General features: G+C 43.4%; 1 protein-coding gene across 1 annotated transcript in view; it reads right to left on the reverse strand.

The window, feature by feature from the left end:
- ENPP6 (ectonucleotide pyrophosphatase/phosphodiesterase 6) overlaps positions 1-20,591 on the reverse strand; it is a 75,440-nt gene that overhangs the window by 21,736 nt on the left and 33,113 nt on the right. The window contains exon 3 of the mRNA XM_052661548.1: positions 3,979-4,090. Within this exon, the coding sequence (XP_052517508.1) occupies positions 3,979-4,090 (112 nt within the window). The remainder of the gene's footprint in view (positions 1-3,978; positions 4,091-20,591) is intronic.

Genomic DNA, 20,591 nt, shown 5'->3' on the forward strand with positions numbered 1-20,591 from the left:
AACTGACAAAAGAGGAAGCAATGGAAAAGGAATGAAGGCTAACTCCTTTGCTTGGACTTTCTGTAAAGATTAATAACAAATACTCTTGGCAGACTGCCTCATATCTCGAAAAACTATCTAAACACACAAGGGAGGCGGCAAGGTCTCTCTGGGTGTGGTCTCCCTGACGCTTAGAATGAGAGGATATGTGTCCTGAACGCCTGCAGTGCCTTGGGCCTTGTGATCTACCACAGGGGAAAAAGAACCCCAGAGTAGTTCAAGAGCGTGGTTGCACGAACGAACACCCCCGCCCGTCCTTCAGGTCTCAGGGAGATGCTGCCTCCTCCAGGAGCGTGTCCGGATGCCCAGGCTCAGCTGGGTAGTCCTTCCGGGCACTCCTGCAGCATTCCTGGTTCACCTCCAGGTTGTGACTCTTCACACTCTGCTCTAATCGCCCATTTATGTATCCTTCTCCCCTCTAAACTGAGGGATTCTTTCTCCCTGGGGTGCATTCACTCGCCGTTGTATCTCAGCTCAGCCTAGGATCTGGCATACAGTAGGAGCTCTGTAACTGTTGGTTGAAGGTATAATCATAGTAAGTGCTGAATGTGTGTGTGCATGCATGCTAGATCGCTTCAGTTGTGTCTGATTCTTTGTGACCCTATGGACTACAGCCTGCCAGGCTCCTCTGCCCATGGAAGTCTCCAGGCAAGAATCCTGAAGTGGGTTGCCATGCCCTCCTCCAGGGGATCTTTCCAACCCAGGGATCGAACCTGAATCTCCTGCACTGCAGGTGGATCTTTCACAGCTGAGGCACAGAGGGGGGAAGCCACAAGTGCTCAATAAATGATAGCTATTCTGGGTCAGGCACTATGTTGAGGGCTTTTTATGCATTATCAGAATTCATCCTTACAGCAACCCTATCAGGCACGAATACCAAAAGCAGAGCGTTCACTATGGTTGTCCATATCACTCAGCTCATGAGAAGCAGAGCCAGCACTGAGACCCCGGTGGGGCTGACTCGACATCCTGACCCAACACCCTGAAAGGACTCAGCAGCCCGCACCAATGGGAAAACATTCTGCTTAGCCCAACTGACTTGTGGAAATGGTTCTCATTCGGCTATCGGGTCCCAGCAACCCCACGAAGGCCAGTGTAAGGCGTGGCGAAGGCGCAGTCACTCTCATTTCCTGGCGTGAGCTCTGTTGTATGGGCCTCCAGGCTGTGGGTCTGTGGTGAAGAGCATCTCCAGAGAAAAGCTTTGGCAGATTTTGCAGGTGAGGAAATAGGCCAAAAGGGATGCAAGGAGTTACTCAAGGCCTCACAGACCCGAGTCACGGCTGACATGCTGTGTGCTTAGTCTCTCAGTCCTGTCTGATTTTTCGTGACCCCATGGACTGTAGCCCACTAGGCTCCTCCGTCCATGGGATGCTCCAGGCAACAATACTGGAATGGGTTGCCACACTCTCCTCCAGGGGATCTTTCCAACTCAGGGATCGAACCCAGGTCTCCTGCATTGCAAATGGATTCTTTACAGTCTGAGCCACCAGGAAAACCCAAGAATACTGAAGAGGGTAGCCTATCTCTTCTCCAGGGGGAGTCATGGTTAGGACTGGAAATTGTGAACCTTCTACATCCAAGGTCAGGACCCTTTGCTCCACAAGCCCAGGCTTTCGAATGTCCACACGGATGCCATTCACTGCACAGGGATGGAGTCCAGAGCAGGTTCGGCCCAGCATCTTCCTTCTCCACTGTCATACTCATCAAGAGGGCACAACCTTTAATGATACGGTGACGTTCTCATATCTTGAGGTGTACTTCATTCATGGTTTGGAGGAGACATGGCTTTCAAGGTAAGGAAAATTGCCAGTCAAGCGTGATTTTCTCTTTTTAGAATGAAACAGACTGGTCCTTCTTTAACAAATACCGTGTCCTCTCTCCTCCATGATGTTGTTGTTCAGCTGCTAAGTCATGTCCGACTCTGTGACCCCATGGACAACAGCACACGAGGCTTCCCTGTCCTTCACCATCTCCCAGAGCTTGCTCAAACTCATGTCCATTGAGTTGGTGATGCCATCCAACCATCTCACCCTCTGTTCTCCCTTTCTCTCCTGCCCTCAATTTTTTTTTAGCATCAGGGTCTTTTCCAATGAATTGGCTGTTCACATCAAGTGGCCAAAACATTGGAGTTTCAGCTTCAGCATCAGTCCGTCCCCCATGGTGGGGACTGGATTCAGTTATTATTTGGTCATTTCTCACAAATAATATTATCATCATTCATACTTGCTAACATGTGGATGACTAATAATAAATCCCCCTGCATTTATAGACAGCAGAGAACAAAACGTCCCTGAGGGTCCCCATAATGTAGACGGTGGGGAAAAGTTCTTTACTCGGGAATGGCATGTTCATACCTATCCCTAAACTTTTTTGAGGCCCATGTTCATTACACTGATAGGCTGATGGCATTTCCTTCACCATGTCTGTGCATAATAGAACTTTCCACAAAATCATGCCCTCAGACATGCTTCTACATTTAGCTGCCGTATGTACTTGAGCCTGGAGCATCCCAGACGTGCGGGTCCACACAGTACATCCTATGTTTACTGTGCACACCTCCAGGGTGGGGCTTGGACGCGGGGAGAATTTCACAAGGTTGACTGGTTGCCCTGAAGTTCAAGGAAATGCTTTCAGGTCACTACGTTTTAGACACTGCACCTTAATACAGCAGCCACTGGGCTGGCTTGTTTAAGGCTATTTGGCATATTCATAAATCTCCATGTGGTCAGAAAGCTAGTAAGTCTCACAGGTTTACCTGATGGCTTTGTGTCAGGAAGCTGTCAACCCCAGATGCCAGGAACACTGGAGCTGCGATGCTTGCGATTTGGGGATTTATATGCATGCCTTTTGTGAAAGACGTCTATGTGGGAGTGCGTTGATTCATGAGGGACCGGAGTCTTCAAGGGCTGAGTGTGCTTGCCTGTTTGGAGCTTAGCTGACAAATTCTTGGTGGCCAGCTGTTTTCCACATGGGTCTGGTCTCCATCACAGGTCAGCTCATTTGTAACGGAGGGGCCGGGTGAGCAGCGACGGATGGGAACGCCTACAGATCTGTTTCTGGCCCTTTATAGCCTCCAGCCCAGGAACCATGCCAGAAGGACATGTGGCCATGAGCCCAGTTACCTGAAAGCTATGTGGGGCCCCCAGCCCTGGGGTTTCAGGGACACCCAGATCTCCCATCACCTTAGGATTCTGTCCAGATCTCTTTGCAATATAAAAAAATTCAGGATGTCACATCCATTCTGTCCAGATCTCTTTGCAATACAAAAATGTTCAGGATGTCACATCCATTTTCCTTACTGAAGTGGATTGAAAAGAAGGACTTAGGCAGAGAGAAATGGAGGCAGTTTAAAGGGATAGTTGAAATTGTTGACTATAGAAAAATTCAAGACTTAGAAGTTAAGTCAGTTTCCCTGACTCTCACCTGCTATTCAGGAGAGCTCTACTGACTTCTGCGTTTTTCAAACTGGGTGTGATGATAGTACCATGGGGAAGAAGAAAAAAGCTTTTATGTTCTAATATGACAATAGGCTTTGTACGTTTCCAAGAAGATGGCAGAGGAGGCAATTTCTCCAAACGTTTGCCACCACAGATCTCCCCCCTCCCTTTTTTTTTTTTGCCAAAAACTTATCAATGTTTTCTGAGAGACAAGCATTCACTATATTATGATTAGAGAAACGCTGACATTCACATGGCTTTGCATAAAGAAGAAAGTCCCAAATACCCAGAGAGTTCCTTGCTCTCAATTCAGTGTTTCCAAAGACTGCTCCTACCTAAAATTTCTCATGCTAGCAGGTAGCAATCACCACGTGAAGGGCTCACCACCTCTCTGAAACATTGTGCCTCCTCTCCCAAAGGGTTCCTAATCCACTTGAGCATTGTTTATTGGTCCTGGAAACAAGGAAGAACACTGGCATGGCTAAGAATTTGGGACACTCACTTGAAGACATCAAGAGCGCCGCTGACTGCGTTGACAAAATTGATATCCGTTGGGACAGATTTATACTCCAGGCAGTAAGTAGGTCTGACACCAAGAATCTCAACTTCACAGCCTAAGGAGGAGAAAGATGGTAAATGGTTACCTTCTTCAGTAATCAAGATAGGGTCATAGGACAATTTTAGGAAGCAAATAACATTAGTCGAAACAAAATTTTTTGTTTCTTTTTATTAAATAAAAATGTATTAGTGATAGGTGGTGTATTTAGCTCTAATTTTGTTTAAGTGGGTCTTAAATGTCATTTCTATACAACATTTGGGTAGGAGGAGAAGAGGGTGACAGGGTGAGATGGTCAGATGGCATCACAGACTCAATGGACATTGAGTCAATGGACTTTGAGCAAAGTCTGGGAGATAGTGAAGGACAGGGAAGCCTGGCATGCTGCAGTCCATGAGATCGCAAAGAGTCGAACACAACTGAGTGACTGAACGATGAATGACAATACAACACTGGTATCTTCTGACAAGAACTAGCAAAATTGGTTAATGGTTATCTTTCTCAGTTTGAAACGACAAAAACTAATTAGAACACAAAATGTCTCAATTAAAACTTTTTTCTATAGAATGTTTACAACTACTAATTCTTCTAGTGTATCTTTGCCTGTTCTAGAATCAAGTAGAGAAAGTGAAAGCGAAAGTCGCTCAGTCATGTCTGACTCTTTGCAACCCTGTGGACTATCCAGTCCATGGAATTCTCCAGTCCAGAATATTGGAGTGGGAAGCCTTTCCCTTCTCCAGGGGATCCTCCCAACCCAGGGATCGAACCCAGGTCTCCCACACTGTAGGCAGATTCTTTACCAGCTGAGCCACAAGGGAAGCCCAGTATCAAGTGTAAGGTAGTATCTGACTAGCCTGGGAAGAATAATGACTGGACTCAGAAGTACTGTACTGATGGAAATGCCTAAAAATCACTGAGTTCAAGCAAGGATTCTAAGCTAAGCTCTTGCCTCTTCCAAAATGAAGTAAAAGAATGAAAGGCATTTAGATGTTAGGAGCTGTTGTGGCCTCAGTTTTTTCATCACAGGCCCTGAACAAGTTGAAATGGTTGCCCTGAGAAAGAGACACCAAACCTTATTGTCAGAAAATAGAGCAGGAGAGGAATGAGCCAGGCTCAGTTTAAAATAGTTGAGTCTATTTCTTGGGCACCAACTAGGTCACTATGTTCAGACATAGCATCTCCATCCGGTTTTGTTCTAGAATCTAGCCTAGTGGGAGAGGACCTTGTGAAAACAGTGTCAGACTCGAAATCTAAAGTGAGGTGCCTGTTTCCTGGGTGGTAAGGGGACTCAGACACAGGCACGTGTAATTCAGAAGTTGTTTCCCCCTGGAAGCTTTCCTCGAATCCCCATTTCACTCAATCTCATAGATTGTGTCTGGCCGATGTGTTGGGGGATGGAGGTGGAAAGAAAGAGATGCCCCAAGTGATGAGAGCGGTGGAAACAGGAGTTCAGAGGGAGAAACAATGAGGTGCCTGGAGACCAGCAAGTACAGCAACATTCCCAGGCAAGGAGGGGTCTGGAGGCCAGACGGTCAGCTTTCTTGTAGCCCAGAGAAAATGAGTCCCACGTAAACTTGGTATAATCCTTATGTATCCTATATAATACTGGATAGTGCCTCCATTTTATCAGGAGAAACTGAGGCAGAAAGGCGGCGAGATTTCCCACTGCCACAGCGCAAGTGTGAGGAGGAGCTGGCATTACAATCTAGGGTTACCTGACTCTGAAACTTCAGGTATTCTTTTAAAACAGTACCTGATGAATTCAGACATGCATGGACAGAAATTACGGAAACTAAGGACAGAGACATTGCAATACTATTAAGATTTACACAAGTTTATTGAGAAATAAGTCAAAATAAAAGAATCTAAGAATGAATAAGATCGGGTTCTAAAATAAAGCAACAGCAAATGATGAAGTCTCAAAAAACAGTTAAGTATTAGTAATAAGTATTAATGTAATTATGCGAAAATTTTTTTTGAAAAATAAGATGCATATTTCAAAAATGTTTAATATAATAACCTGTATCCAAAGTTCCAAGTTATTTCAACAAAAATGAAAAGAAAAGCATTTTTATTTTTGTTAGCAGGAAGGAATCAATAATATATAGCTTTTATTCTAGACACTGATTTTAAATGATTGGAATATACAGAAAAAAGGTGTATGCATAACTTCTAAGTCACTAAAGCAAAAAAAAGATGCGTAAAAATCAAAGTACATGAGAAGTTTTTTTAAAAAAGAAATATCCAAGAAGCACTAATACTGAAAGCATAATTAAAGGGAAAATCAAATATACTTGTTTCAAAACAAATGTGAATGGGTTACACTCTATTCTTGCAAGAATGTCAACATGAAGTAACTATAAACTATTTTTTTATAGTTTAAGTAAAAGGACACAGAAATATTAGATATAAAAGAGTAGACCAAAGAAACCCACCAAAAGTAAACCAAAAAATCAGGTCTATCAATAGTATTAAAGTTGATTATGGTCTCATAAGCCTGAAACAGCTACAAATCCACATTAATCATTTAGAATGTGAATTAGTATTTATGTACCATAAATATACACAACACAACACACAAAAGGCTTGGAAATATAAAGTGCAAAATTACAGTCTTGGTGGGAGACTTTAATGACAGCTCAAGATATAAAGAAAATAGAAATATATAAGATATAGCTACATAAAGATACAGAGGCTTTCAATGTTAGTATCAATAAGTTGTATTCAATGTGCGTGTGAGCTCAGTCACCTCAGTCATGTACAACTCTTTGCGACACTATGGACTGTAGCCCACCAGGCTCCTCTGTCCATGGAATTCTCCAGGCAAGAAAACTGGAGTGTGTTGCCATGCCCTCCTCCAGGGGATCTTCCCAACCCAGGGATCAAACCAGGGTCTCCTGCATGGCAGGCGAATTCTTTACCATCTGACCCACCTGGGAAGCCCAAGTTGTAGTCAATAGACTGAAAATTTATCTTATTATTATATAATGTTATTATTGAATCTTATTATAGAATTCTTATAAGAATGGAATTATTATAAAAATACAACAGTTGGAAAAGCTGACCATATTCTCATCCACAGAGAAAATCTCAATAACTTCCCAAAAGTAGAAACTTTATCGCACAATGCATATTATCTCTGACCACAGGTAATAAAACTAGAAATTAATCATAACAGTTAACTAAAAATAAATCCAACTCATTATAAATAAAAAAGAAAACCTCTATGAAACTTGATGTAAAGAGGAAATGAAAACTTCACTGACAGACTAGCTACTAACAATGGTGAAAATTCTACATTTCGAAACTTCGTGGGACACATTTTTATTTAGGTCAGAAGCGAATAGGAACATTGCCATCACCACTGTAATTTGTTACTGTTACAGAACTTCTTATCAAGACAGTTAACAAGAAGCAGAAATAAAAAATGAGTGCTGGAATCAGGAGGCACGCATGAGCATTCCTCTATGGGAACATTTTAAAAAAACTTTTTGTCACCCGTGGCAAAACACTCATTTTGCTTCATGACGCAGCACAGAACACACACACTCACAGAAGAAACAGATGTTGCGCCAAACTATGTGCAATGCCTGCTAATATTCTTGTTCTGTTTTATGTAGGTTTTTTAAAACACTGGTTTGTGATCCATATTTAATATCACTGTCCCTGGGAATCAAGACCAGTGTTTGAAAAACACCAATATGAGGGCATACGCCTAAGAGTGAATTTCTGGGTCGCGCTCCTCTATAGTGGCAATGTTAGGTAATACTTTTGCCATTTTTGATTGTATACGTGCTTTGCCTTGCAAGCCACTTCAGAAAACATATTCTAAGAAAATAAAATTGCATATACAAGCATCTTTAATGCAATATTATTTAGAATATAAAATTAAGAAGCAATTTAAACATTTGGTAATAGAGGTATGTTTAAATTATGGCACATCCAAATAATGAAATGCCATACAAGAATTAAAATTATGTCATTTGTATTCACTGGCATACTATTTTATGTGAAAAAAGGCTAGTGAATAGTTGGTAAAGGAATTATCTCATTTTTGTAAATATTTAAAAGATGATTATGTCTAAGAAAGAATGGAAGTGAATATAACAAAATATAAGAAAGGGTAAAATTTCAGTGGCTGATTCGGTAGACTTATTCTTGGCTAAACTGAAGTCATTCCGAAGTTCCTTTCCATCCCTTATAAAAAGAGGAAAACTTTCTCAAGTGCCCAGGCTCACTTATGACTAGGAATGGTCATGTGACCCACCACTGGCATTGATACATGCTGAGATGCTTCGAGTGGGAAGCTTTGTTTCCACATGAAAAATAAACATGAGATGCCAGCGCTATCTCTTTTCCCCTTTTGCAGTTAGCAATGCAGGTTGTAAGGATATGATCTCTGGACTGGTGGCAGCCGTTTCAAAACCATGAGTCCACAAGCATGAAGATAAAAAGTTAATATGCCAATATGGAGCAGAAGGATAGAAAGAGCCTAGGTTTTTCAACGGACATGTTAAGCTGCTGAACCACATAAAGTACATACTTCTTATGTGATACAAAGAAATTCCTATGTGTTTAGCCATTGTACACTGTTGGCTAGTTTTTCTAAAATTTGCACTAAGTAGTTTCTAACTGATACAAAAGGATCATAGTTGACTTTTAAATTCCTATTATTATTGAATTGAACAAACTTTCCTAAAATAAATACCTTTTATTTTTGTAATAAGAAACCAAAGACATATTTTTTAGTTGTAACTTCCAACTTCCTTCTAAAAGACCCATTAGAACATAAAAGTTCTAGTGTGAATATCCACTTTTTAAAAATTATGAATAATGCTGATATAAACATTCTCGTACACATTCTTGGATACACTTAGGTATGCATTTCTGTTGTAATCTGCATAGGAATAGATTTGCTAAATTTGGGATATGTGTATGTTCACCCTTTATTATTAGATAGTTCTGAAGAGTTTTTCAAAGCTGTTAAATTAATTTGCTCCTCCCAGCACTATATGAGCCTGTGTTTCTCCACCCTTGTCATCACTTGGATGTGTAACTATTAATTTCCATTTAAGAATGACGTTAGTTGCATTCTACTGTGTTATATGTAGTATTTTCATTATTCCTCAGTCTAAGATATTTTCCAAATTTCCATACTTACTTCTTTGAACTATGAGTTATTTAGAAGTTTCTGGTTATTTTACAAATATGTGGATTAAATTTTTCTATTATCGACCATAATTGCACTGTAGTCAGAGAATACGTTCTGTATAATTTCATGTAGTTCCAGTTTGTTGAGAAATGCCCTATGGCTAACATATGGTCATTTTTGACAAATGTTCCATGTACACTTGGGAGTGATGGGTATTTAGCAGTAGCTGGGTAGAGAGTTCTAGTAATATTAATTAAGTAAATATGTCAATTATGTTGCATAAATTTTCTGTATCTTTCTAATCTTTTCATTTTCTATTTTTTTATCTATTACTGAGAAAGATGTCTTAAAAATCTACCATCATTGTGAATTTACTTGTTACTTTTAGTTTCATCAATGTTTGCTTTATTTATTTTTAGATTGTGTAATTAGGAGCATTAAAATTTAAAATTATTACAACTTCTTGGTAGATTGAAATTTTACATCAATGTGAACTATTATTCTTTATTTAAAAATAGTCTAAGCTTAGGGTCTGCACTAGCTAATGTTATAGCTACACCAGCTCTCCTTTGGTGAGTGTTTGTGTGCTGTGTCTTTAAAAAATGCTATCACTTTAAACATTTCTGCATACTTACATTTTAATGTAAGTTGTTTTGTTTTACATTTTTGGCCCTACTGCACAGCATCTGGGATCTTAAGTTCCCTGACCAGGAATGGAACCTCTGCCCCCTGCAGTGGAAGCTCGGAGTCTTAACTGCTGAACCATCAGGGAAGTCCCAATGTACATCTTTTATAAGCAGCATATATTGGTTTTTGTTTTTAATCCAGCCTGACAGTAGTTGTTTTAATGTAAATTTCTATTAAAGCTTAACAAAAACACATACAAAGTGAATAAATGATAAATGTACTGTTGAACAAATTCTGACAAAGTAAATACAGCTGTGTAGCCAGCACCCAGCCCAGGAAACAGAACATGACCTTCACATACGAGTACCTTCTCACGCCCCCTTTTAGTCACTGCCCTTCCAAGTGTAAACACCATTCTAACACTGTAGATTAGCTTTACCTGCTTTTGAACTTTATATAAATAGACTCTTTCAGATTAATTGGAGTATTTAATGAAATATTAGGAAAAAAAAAACTTTTACATGTGATGGACTTAAGGAAATTTTTGTGTTTAAATCAGCCACCCAAATACATGTCTTGAATTCATGATTCATTTGATAGCTTTTGTCTCCTTTCTTATTTCCTTTCAGATTATGTATGTACGATTATTATTGTTCAATTTTCTCTCTTCTATTACCATGTATTTATATATTTTAATTAACCTCCATCTGGCATAGTGCCCTAAAGATGATATTTTTTAATTGAAATATTGGTTTATTGAAATATAAATTTGTACTCCTAAAACTTTCCAGGCAATGCAAAGACATCTGAACACTTCAACTCTGAATTTTACATTTCTCCCACCTTCTACGCTTCTCTTGTCATGTATTTTAATTCCTTATGAATTTTTAATCTAAAATTTATTATGAAATATTATTATTATTAATTTATCTTTTTCTACACACTTACTCTTTCTGTGGCTCTTCATTCCTTCCTCCATCTCTGTGCTTCCATTTGTGATCATTTTTCTTCTGCCTAAAGAGTTTTGCCTTGCCTCTACCCTAAACCTGCTGGCAATTAATTCTCTCAGTTTTCTGTCTCTAGAAAAAAATCATTATTTTGCCTCCATTTCTGAAGGATATTTTTCACTGAATACAGAGAAATGCTTTCCTTCCATCACTTTGGGAGTATCACTGTATTGTCTTTCTGGATTCCAACGTTTCTGTTGGAAAGTCCGCTGTCAGTCCTATCCCTGCCTCTCTGCACAATTTTCTGCTGCTGCCTTGAAGATTTTCTCATCGTCTGAGGAGTCAGCTGTTCTCATAGCCACAGTGTTCTCTCCTGGGTTTCACAGCACTTCTTGAGTCTGTGACTCGATATTTCTTGTCCATTTTGGAAAGTTCTCAAACATCATCTCTCAAATATCACTTGTATCTTATCCTCTGTCTCCAATCCTTCCTCATGTGGCCATTTCACGATGTCCCGTATGTCTTGAACATTTTTTCCTGCCTTTTTTCATCCTTTTGCCTATTTAAGCTAGGGCACTATCTCCAGCTCTAGAATTCACTTTCTAGAAAAGGTTCTAGTTTATTAGTACAAGTCTCCATTTTGTCACTTAGTCCTCTTATCATACCTCTCTTTAGGTCTTCTGATATCTGGATTAGTGGGTTTGAGTCTATTGTCTACTGTGTTTCTCTTGATTTTTCAGTCAAGATTGGTCTATTTATTTCCCCTGAGTTTTCAGTCAGGCCTTGTTTCCCCATATTCTGTTTTTTTTAATAGCTGAATGCTCTCTGTTGTATATGGAAAATTGTAGCTATCATTTGACGCTCTGTATGTTATTAACTTCTTCTGGAAAGCATATGCTTTTGCTTATCATGGGCATGTAGGCTGCAGGCAGACCATCTTAACCCAGAGTGAATTTACTTTTTAAGCTATTTATTTACTTGTCTGGCACCGGGTCTCACTTGCAGCACATGGGATCTTTCATTTGTGGCATGTGGGATGTAGTTCCCTGAGCAGGGATTGAATCCAGGCCCCCTGCCCTGGGAGCACTGAGTCTATACTAGAGGGCCACTGGGGAGGTCCCAACCCAGAGCGGATTTAGTCAGAGACGAAGATGATTCGATTTTCTAGTGGTCATGTATGGATGTGAGAGTTGGACTATAAAGAAAGCTGAGCACTGAAGAACTGATGCTTTTGAACTGTGGTGTTGGAGAAGACTCTTGAGAGTCCCTTGGACTGCAGAGGGTGATCCAACCAGTCCATCTTAAAGGAAATCAGTCCTGAATGTTCATTGGAAGGACTGAGGCTGAAGCTGAAACTCTAATACTTTGGTCACCTGATGCGAAGAGCTGACTCATTTGAAAAGACACTGATGCTGGGAAAGATTGAAGGCAGGAGGAGACGGGGACAACAGAGGATGAGATGGTTGGATGGCATCACTGACTCAATGGACATGAGTTTGAGGAAACACTGGGAGTTGGTGATGGACAGGGAGGCCTGGCATGCTTCAGTCCATGGGGTCGCAAAGAGTCAGACAAGACTGAGTTACTGAACTGAACTGAAGATGACTTGAGGCTCAGCTTGGGCTTTATAAGGGCTTCAAGCATCCAGAGGTCGTCACCCCCTGTCTGCTTCTAGTTCATTCTTACCCGAAGTTATTATCACGACTGAAAGCCTAGGATGTTTTCTATATCTCTTCTCCATGGTGACCCGTGAATGCCAATCTTTGTCATTTCCCCCATGCTGAGATCCTGTTACAACCTCAGGTTAGTGTGTTAGTCTCTCGGGGGCTGCTTTTGAGGTCAGTGTTTGAGTGGAGGAGAACTATGGTGCCGATGGCCAGATACACCCAGTTCTCCAGATCTTGGTCTGTGTCTGATGCATTACTTTCCCCCAACACACACAATCCAGCAGCATTTTCAGTTGTTGCTGGAGAGAAGAGTTGTTTCCAAGTGTCTTTGCCTGTCATTGTACCAGGTGCAACCCCAAATTTCAATAAATGATTTTTAAGAATAAAAAGTTAACAATTTTATTGGAAACACGTCTCGTAATGAAAAGAATAGGATCTTTTAAAAATCAGTGTGTATATCCATGGATGAATATGATGGATCTGTAGAATGAGACAAGTTTAGAATTGACTCTATTCCTATTTGTTAAATCTAAGTGCTAAGAAAGTAGTTTACATAAACAAGTAGATGGAAATAGAAATAGTTTGTCATTTAATTCTTTGAACTGCTTCTTTGAATGCTAACATTCACATAGTGATCTATCATCATACATTTTTAAATACTGCTTCAGCTGACAATCAATTAAGTTTTTCTTAAATAATTTAAAAGAGAGCATTGGAAATTACTTGTTTCTTTTTTAGGTTTTGTTATTTTGTCACTGCACGTATTCTTTTCTATACACCTACTCCAATATTTTGAACTGTTCCTTTGGTTGGCCCTGGAGGCTTTTAAATACTAGGGCAATGCACCTTAGTAATGTTCTTAATCAACAAGGGGTACTCCTTTCTTATATAAAGTCGGAAAAGGGTGTATTTTTAATCAGAACAGACTTTGCACTATATATGAAAGGTGATGATTTTCAAAGAGATTCCTTTAATGGTGCTCTTGGAAATCCTTACAGTTTGAAGACCCCTGAACCAGGAAAACAGGCATTAGTACTGCTACTCTAAGGGAGCTTCAGAAGGCAGCAGGGTTTAGTGTCATGAGGAGCTGGAGGTAAGATGTGAAGGGTGGCTGTCATTTATTCTCAGGCTTGTCCCCCAGCTGAAACTCTAGCAGCTGAGCAGAGAGAGGGAGAACCTTCACTGCAGAGAAAACCAAGCATTATTGCTCACTGTTTGCAGATAAGCAGAAGGCTAGATGATGGAGTGAGAGGATTGTGTCTCAACTCAGCAGAGATGCCCTGAATGCAAGTCCTGCGGGAACAGTTAATTTGGATAGAACCTATATACCTCCATGTGGATCCAGGAAGGGAGAGCCCAGTCCCCGAGTACACAGAAACAGGGGCCAGTGCAATCCTTCTGCACACTCTGTCCAGAACGGTCTCTCCTGGGTGGAATCTCAAAAGGCAACACCAGTCATCACCAGACCTCTAGTATTGAAAACCCAGAATGAATAAATAACTGGCAAAGGAAGCAGCCAGCCAGCAAAGACAGCCACGGTGGAATGAAACATGGAATTAGTGAGTGGTAGTTTTAGAGAGGGCAAGGCTCATTATTCCTGGGAGAATTTGTGTGGGGGTTTGGTTTTATTTTCCTTAGTCTTTATCTGATGGAAATCAGAGCATTGGAGGGGCTGTGTTGCATGGATCCCATGAGCTCTTTCTCTGGTCAGGAGTCTGTGGACCCCTCTCTGGATCCACCATGGGCTCAGTCTGTGGGCCTGGGCGCCCTGCGGCTGCTTCCAGAACATTTTCATGGCCTTCCCAGGAGCGTGAGTTTGGTCAACTGAGGGCCTTCAGGTCACCCTAGCTGTGCCTGAGGAAAGCAGGGATTCCTGAATCTCTGCACAGGAGTCTGTGGGGAAACAAGGGCAGTGGCCTGGCTCTAGCATTTTCAAAGATGAGCCGGGAACTTGGCAGGAAGCGTCTGGCTTCACCAGCCCATCGAGGGCAGGCCTTGGCTTTGCTGCATCTTGTTTCCTCGTGGTTCCCAGGGAACTTGGAAGGGAACTGCCCTTAATTAGGGCTCATTGTCTAGGTCCTCATCTTATCTCTGTCAGAAGTCTGTTTTCCCACCTCAGCAACCCAATAAAAATATCCTGAGCTGAAAATAAAGAGTTAGACGGAACTTAAAAGACAGCCCAAGAGAACCACTAATCCCATGCACCTTTATGCAAACAAGAAAAAATAATTAAGGCTTTCTTCTTCAAAACACTTAACTTCCATCCACTAGAAAATTATTTTAATATATCCTAGCAACACTTGACTCTCATGGACCAAAATACTGTCAAAATAAACATGGGAACCTGTGATGGTGACAGTGTCAGCCACACCCCCAAGGACGCGGCATCCGAATGCAAGGAACAGCCCTTCACAGCAGCCTCACGTCAACACGTTTTATTTTATAGCTGAGAAAACAACAGCCTCAGGTGGAAGAGGTGACTGCCCCAAGGTCTCCTTGCTGTCTACTAATCAGCTTCCTGGCTCTGATACTTTTCCGCTGTTTTCCTGAATAATCCTTCCTTCCTGGCAGCTCCCTCCAAGGACCACCAAGCTGAGCCCGTGAAAATCACGCCTCTCCAAACTTCCTAGAACACAGGTCTCACCTTCTAAGTGCCTCTCGGCTTGCCAACTCTGATGCGTCTTGTAACAATAACCCTTGCAAGCTGCATTTTATGCAGGTGTACGGCTGCTGAATACGTGTCTCAGGAGAGCTTATTAAAACAGCTAAGCCAATTAGCTCTCTTAGACACATGTAACCTTTTCCAGGGAGACACATCGGAGGCACAGGAGCTTGTGGGGACAAGTCCTTGGGGGAAGCTTGGCCTTTGATCTCAGAGACCCTTTCCCAAGTTGGCCTGGCCCACAGGGCTGGGAGGATTCTTCTGATCTGGGGGCCTTGGGGCTGGGGGGACTGGCCCAGGCACAAGGTGCCACAAGGGCTGGCCCGTGATCAGGGGGAGGGAGCTGAGATGAGAAGCATCCATCCAATAAAGAGGATTGTGGAAACTCCACCGAAAATGACTCACTGGGCATAAGAGGTGACTGATAGGAACCCAAGGGCGGGGGTGGCATGTGCCTAACCCTGGCTGGGCAGCTGCTTTTGGAAGGCAGTGGGGAAACTTCAGCAAGACATTGTGAGGCCATTGTCAGACACCACTGACGCGACTTAGCAGCAGCAGAAGTCAGTGGATTCACTAACCAGAACAAAAAAAGGTGTTTTGTTTTTTCTTTTCCTGTTTAATTGAAAAGTGTGGGGAAAAAATCATGACAAATTTTATTCTTTCTACATTTTGTTTCCTTCAAAAACCAGTATGAGATGAGGTACAATGATCATTGTCACTATACAAGCCCAGACTCTTCTGCAATAGAGGGAAATTAAAGAATACTGTGGGGTTATTATTATGAACCCTTCTTGATACTACACTGAAATTAAACAGCTACAGAGTTTGGAGCTGGCCAGTGATGCTGCAGATAATAAATCCAGATGCTGTCTTTGCCCCTTGGCAGGGAACCCTGGGATGGCCACTCTCTCCTGGAATCTTTTCTTTCCTCTCGTCTCTGCAGCAAGTGGGGCCAACAGATTTCAGCTGGCCTGCTCTCCAGTGGGCCCTCCCCTGCCCCTCGGGTGACGTCAGGCCGCTCATCAGATGCCTTCAAAGGGTGATGTCACTCTCCTTCATTGTACTTTTCACGGCTCTTCTGTCTTTCCTCCTGCTTCCAGAGCAACCCCTTTGCTTCCTCTGCAGCCTCACTCGCCCCATCTGATCCTCGAGCGCCACCTTCCCGCAGGCCATGCCTGGGACACTCTCCACTCTGCTTGTCGCCTCTCCCCTGGCTGACCTTCCCGGCCACAACTTCATCACCCCGGGTCCTCTCTGCACCACCTTGATGTGTCTCCAGCTCCCCTCTCTGAGCCTGTGACTTGACAGGGTCAACTCAGACATTCCTCTGCCTCCACACTGCTCCTCTTTCAATTCCCAGGTTAGGCAAAGACTCGGCCTCCCTCTGTACCAATCTGTAAGCTGGAAACCAAGTGTCCGGCTGGTCGCTGCTCGACCCCTCCATCGCAGATCCAGTGCGTTGCCAGGTCCTGGTGATTTTAGCCCCTAAGTGTGTCCCCAACCCCCCCGTTTCTCCCCGCCTCTGCTACGCTCGTCCACACTGTTCTCACCTCTCTCCTGGGTCCGTGCAGGACCTTCCTGGTGGGCTGGCCACCCTTCGTCCACCCCCTCTGGATGCCTGTGCTCCCTGCTCCAAGGCCCTGCCAAAGTCCTCTTATCAAATTCACATACTATACTGTCCCCTCCTTCCTTAAGACCTTCCAGTGACTTCTAGTTCCTCTCAGGATAAGAGTACGTTTTTCAGTTGGCCCATGCATGGAGCCTGGCCTGACCTCAGCTTCTCTCCACCCCACCCACACCCCGTCCATCCTCCTCTCTTAGTTTTTTGAAACTTCCAAGCTCCTCTCATCCCTTAACACGTGTCATCTGCTCAGATCGGATGCTCCTTCCGCCACTACCCTCCCACCATGCCCTCAGGTGTTAACATACATCGCCCTCTAGGGTGAAACCAGATCCCCTATTAGATGAAGTCATAAGGCAATCGACTTTTCGTCATTATACTTTAAAGAAGTGGACTTTTCATTTATCCAGGCAAGTATTAGATTATCATCTGTCTCCTGGACTGGATGGATGGTAAGTTCCCTGGGGGAGTGGGGCAGAGGCGGGGAGAGCCTGTATCTGGTTTTGCTCATGGCCGTCTCCTGAGAGCTTATTAGGGGCCCTGAGTCACACCCTTGAAAGATGTTTTATGAAGAAGCAGATTTGCCATGATTTGTGAAGAATGGGAGTGCGTCCCTGGGTTTCTCTTTAAGGCTTTCCAATGACTATAATGGATGTTGCTGAGAAACCCTGGCTGAGACACCATCCTGTGAGAGGAGCCTGGCTGTGGCTGAACAGCTCTGAAGGCTCGGGAGAGCTGGGGGAGCAGTCCGCGGCAGGCAGCACTCCAGAGCGACGCCGCCCTCCCCAGCCTCTCTGCCGCGGGACTGGCTGAGCCTCTAAAGGAGGCTTTCGAAGATCGATCACGCCTCTGAGACAACCTCTGACCTGAAATGCGAATGTGTCACCTTTTCCTTGCTGACGCAGACAGACCACAGCAGCATTGACGCAGACCTTACCCCCAGGTACCAGCAAACAAAGGAAAGCACCCCAGGTGCATTCAACCCAGAGCTGTTGTTCGGTCACCAAGCCGTGTCCAACTCTTTGTGACCCATGGACTGCAGCATGCCAGGCTTCCCTGTCCTTCACTGTCTCCCTGAGTTTGCTCCAACTCGTGTCTGTTGAGTCAGTGATGCCATCCAGAGACTCTTAGAGAATTCCGACCCAAGAGTACTTGGCAGACAAAATGAACCAGAGGGTTTGGGGGGTGTTATTGATACTTTGATGAGTTTTTGAGACATGTTTCTCTCACATTGGAAAAAAAAAACCCAAATCTACTAGATATTATAGATGTATATATGTTGTCATGTCAAAGACCATCTGGTATTTCTCATCACTATGTTCTCTTGTATTGTATGAGCATTGAATTGTGAGTGTAGTATGAATTGTGAGTGTTTTTTCTAGCAAGAAAACAACAACATAGTTTTGATCAGTTTCCAAAAGAGATCTTGATTTAGAAGTATAGGTAACTGAAAATTACTTACTGACTAAAGCCTCTTCGGGTCCTAAAATTGCAACCACCTTAAAGATCAATGCCAAACTGGCAGTGTTACTGGAAAATTTAGTGAAAATCTGGGTCCCTGTGTTTGAATGTTTGAAAAAAATATTCCAGTCTTTAATCCAGATGTTTGGAGTCACACATAGATAGAATCCAAGAACTTAGACATTTGCATGATTGATGCTGGGCTCCTAGACTGCCCCCAGACTAGGTTCATTCATCTAAGTTTGGCCAAGGGAAAGCTGTCAGGGACCTAGCATGGTGGGGCAGAGCAAGATGCTGTGAACAGTCCGCAAGTCCTGATCAGTAGCCAGGAACTGTCTCCTCACTTATCCAGACTAAATCAACTTGATTTTAATAACCCAAACTGGACTGGGAAGCTTCCTTGGTGGCTCAGACAGTAAAGAATCTGTCTGCAATGTGGGAGGCCTGGGTTTGTTCCCTGGGTTGGGAAGATCCCCTGGAGGAGGGCATGGCAACCCACTCCAGTATTCTTGCCTGGAGAATCCTCATGGACAGAGGAGCCTGGTGGGCTGTAGTCCATGGGGTCACAAAGAGTCAGACACGACTGAGTGAGCACACGCAAACTGGACTGGAGCTAGGTCACATACCCACCTGTTAACTCCCCACCCAGCCCACTTCTGGGAGGCAGGGGAGGAGAAGCTGGTTGGAAATGTGTCTTTCCCCACATAAGGTGTCTTATTTGTTTCAACACCTGCACAGGATAGAGGCCATATCCACACCCAACACCATCCCCAGCTGTATGAACATTTGCCCCCAGTTCTTCCTGACTGCTTGGCCTTACGGAGTTAGTGCTGCAAAATCATGACTGAAGATGTAAACTTAGAGTCTCCAGACGCTTGCTCCAAGAGTTTTAACCACAGACTCCTAAAAGGCTGCTGTTTTTGTTCCTTTGGGGGCGGGGTGGGGGGGGGTCAGTTCATCAGAGTCATGAGAATAAACTTGAAAACTTCTGCCATTGTGTAAAGTAACATCAGTTGTTCACAGAGCTCAGATTCTATTTCCATGCAATGGTTTACTTACCCTCCTATATTCCCCCATGTCACCTCTTCTCCTCAAGGCATCCTTCTCCTTGGTTTGGTCTCCATCTGAAGTGAATATTGGAGACTCTTCTCTTCCCTGCTCAATAAAACCCCCTGGACTTCGAACCAAAGGGATGGAACAGGGAAATAAAGTTAGGGGATGACACACCCTCAACTTATGCTTCACAGATCACTCCTAGATCCTGGCTGATCTGGGGGAGCCTTCCCTCCAAGTATTTGATTTAGGGCCTGGGATCATTTTCTGAGGGGATCATCTCCCCCCTGCACAGCTCCATGGCATCACTGGGTGGGGAAATGAAGGCTCTGCTTACAATATTAAATTTCTCAAGACTTGAGGTGGGGTCCTTTGGACTCTTCACCAGTGATCAATTTTTCAGTCTGCCGCTTTATCTACCTGACAGGAAGACTTGAACTCCTGCCATTTTTAAATTGCACTTCTAAATATTGACTTCATGGCGAGACTCGAAGTGTCATAACACAGCTCACTGGAGCAATGAAGATTTCCCAGGCCTCGTCAAGAGGTCTGTACAATGTCCAGTGGGGAGTGGAGAGGGGAGAGGAGGATTTGAGAAGCAAAGGAAACCAAGTCACATTTGGAAGAAACGCCACTGGACTCTGCTTAATCTTGCAGAGACCAAGGACCACACCGGGCCAGGCGCTGTGTCTGGAGGGGGCTGAGGTGGGAAGGGAAAGGACAGCAGTGGCCGCTAATGCCTTAGCAGTCAGCCAGTGAGAACGGAGGGGCCGGAGCATGCCGGACGTGGGCTGGGCGGCAGGCCCTTCAGAGCCAGCAGGTTCTCAAGGAATCTGAATTTGTGGATCCAGTTTACAAGGACTGGATGGTGTCTAAGAAGCCAGAGACTTTTCATCCAATTTCTATCAAGACTTCCACACAGCCAGACAGTTAGCTAATCTTCGTTTGGAGGAAATTCTAGGAGGTTATCTTTCTTAGCTTCTGCCCTCCTGACAGGTAACACCTTAAACTGACCTCAAGGAGTATTTGTCATGTCACATTAGCTGGGACTCAGAGAAAGCGACTGGCTTTTTCTTGCCCTTCAGGAGCCGTTTTGGAGGTGCAGCAAGATACTTTACATGCAAACTAGCGTCGAGACTTCGTAGCTACTCGGTGATATATAAATTCAAATTGTTGATTATGGTTACGGAGCCAGATGCCCCAAGGTGAGATCAAGAGTGAAGCTCTGTAGTAGGACAGAGAGAAGTCTGAAATGCGGCAAGTGTCTCCTTTAGGGTCTTCCCCCACCTTTCCGGGAGCATCGGCATCCAAAGCCACCCAAAAGGTCATGGGAGAGGGGGAACATAGGCCGATGAAGCATGTGAGGAGA

The sequence above is a fragment of the Budorcas taxicolor genome, chromosome 24 (assembly GCF_023091745.1).
Source record: "Budorcas taxicolor isolate Tak-1 chromosome 24, Takin1.1, whole genome shotgun sequence".
Classification (NCBI taxonomy): Eukaryota; Metazoa; Chordata; class Mammalia; order Artiodactyla; family Bovidae; genus Budorcas; species Budorcas taxicolor.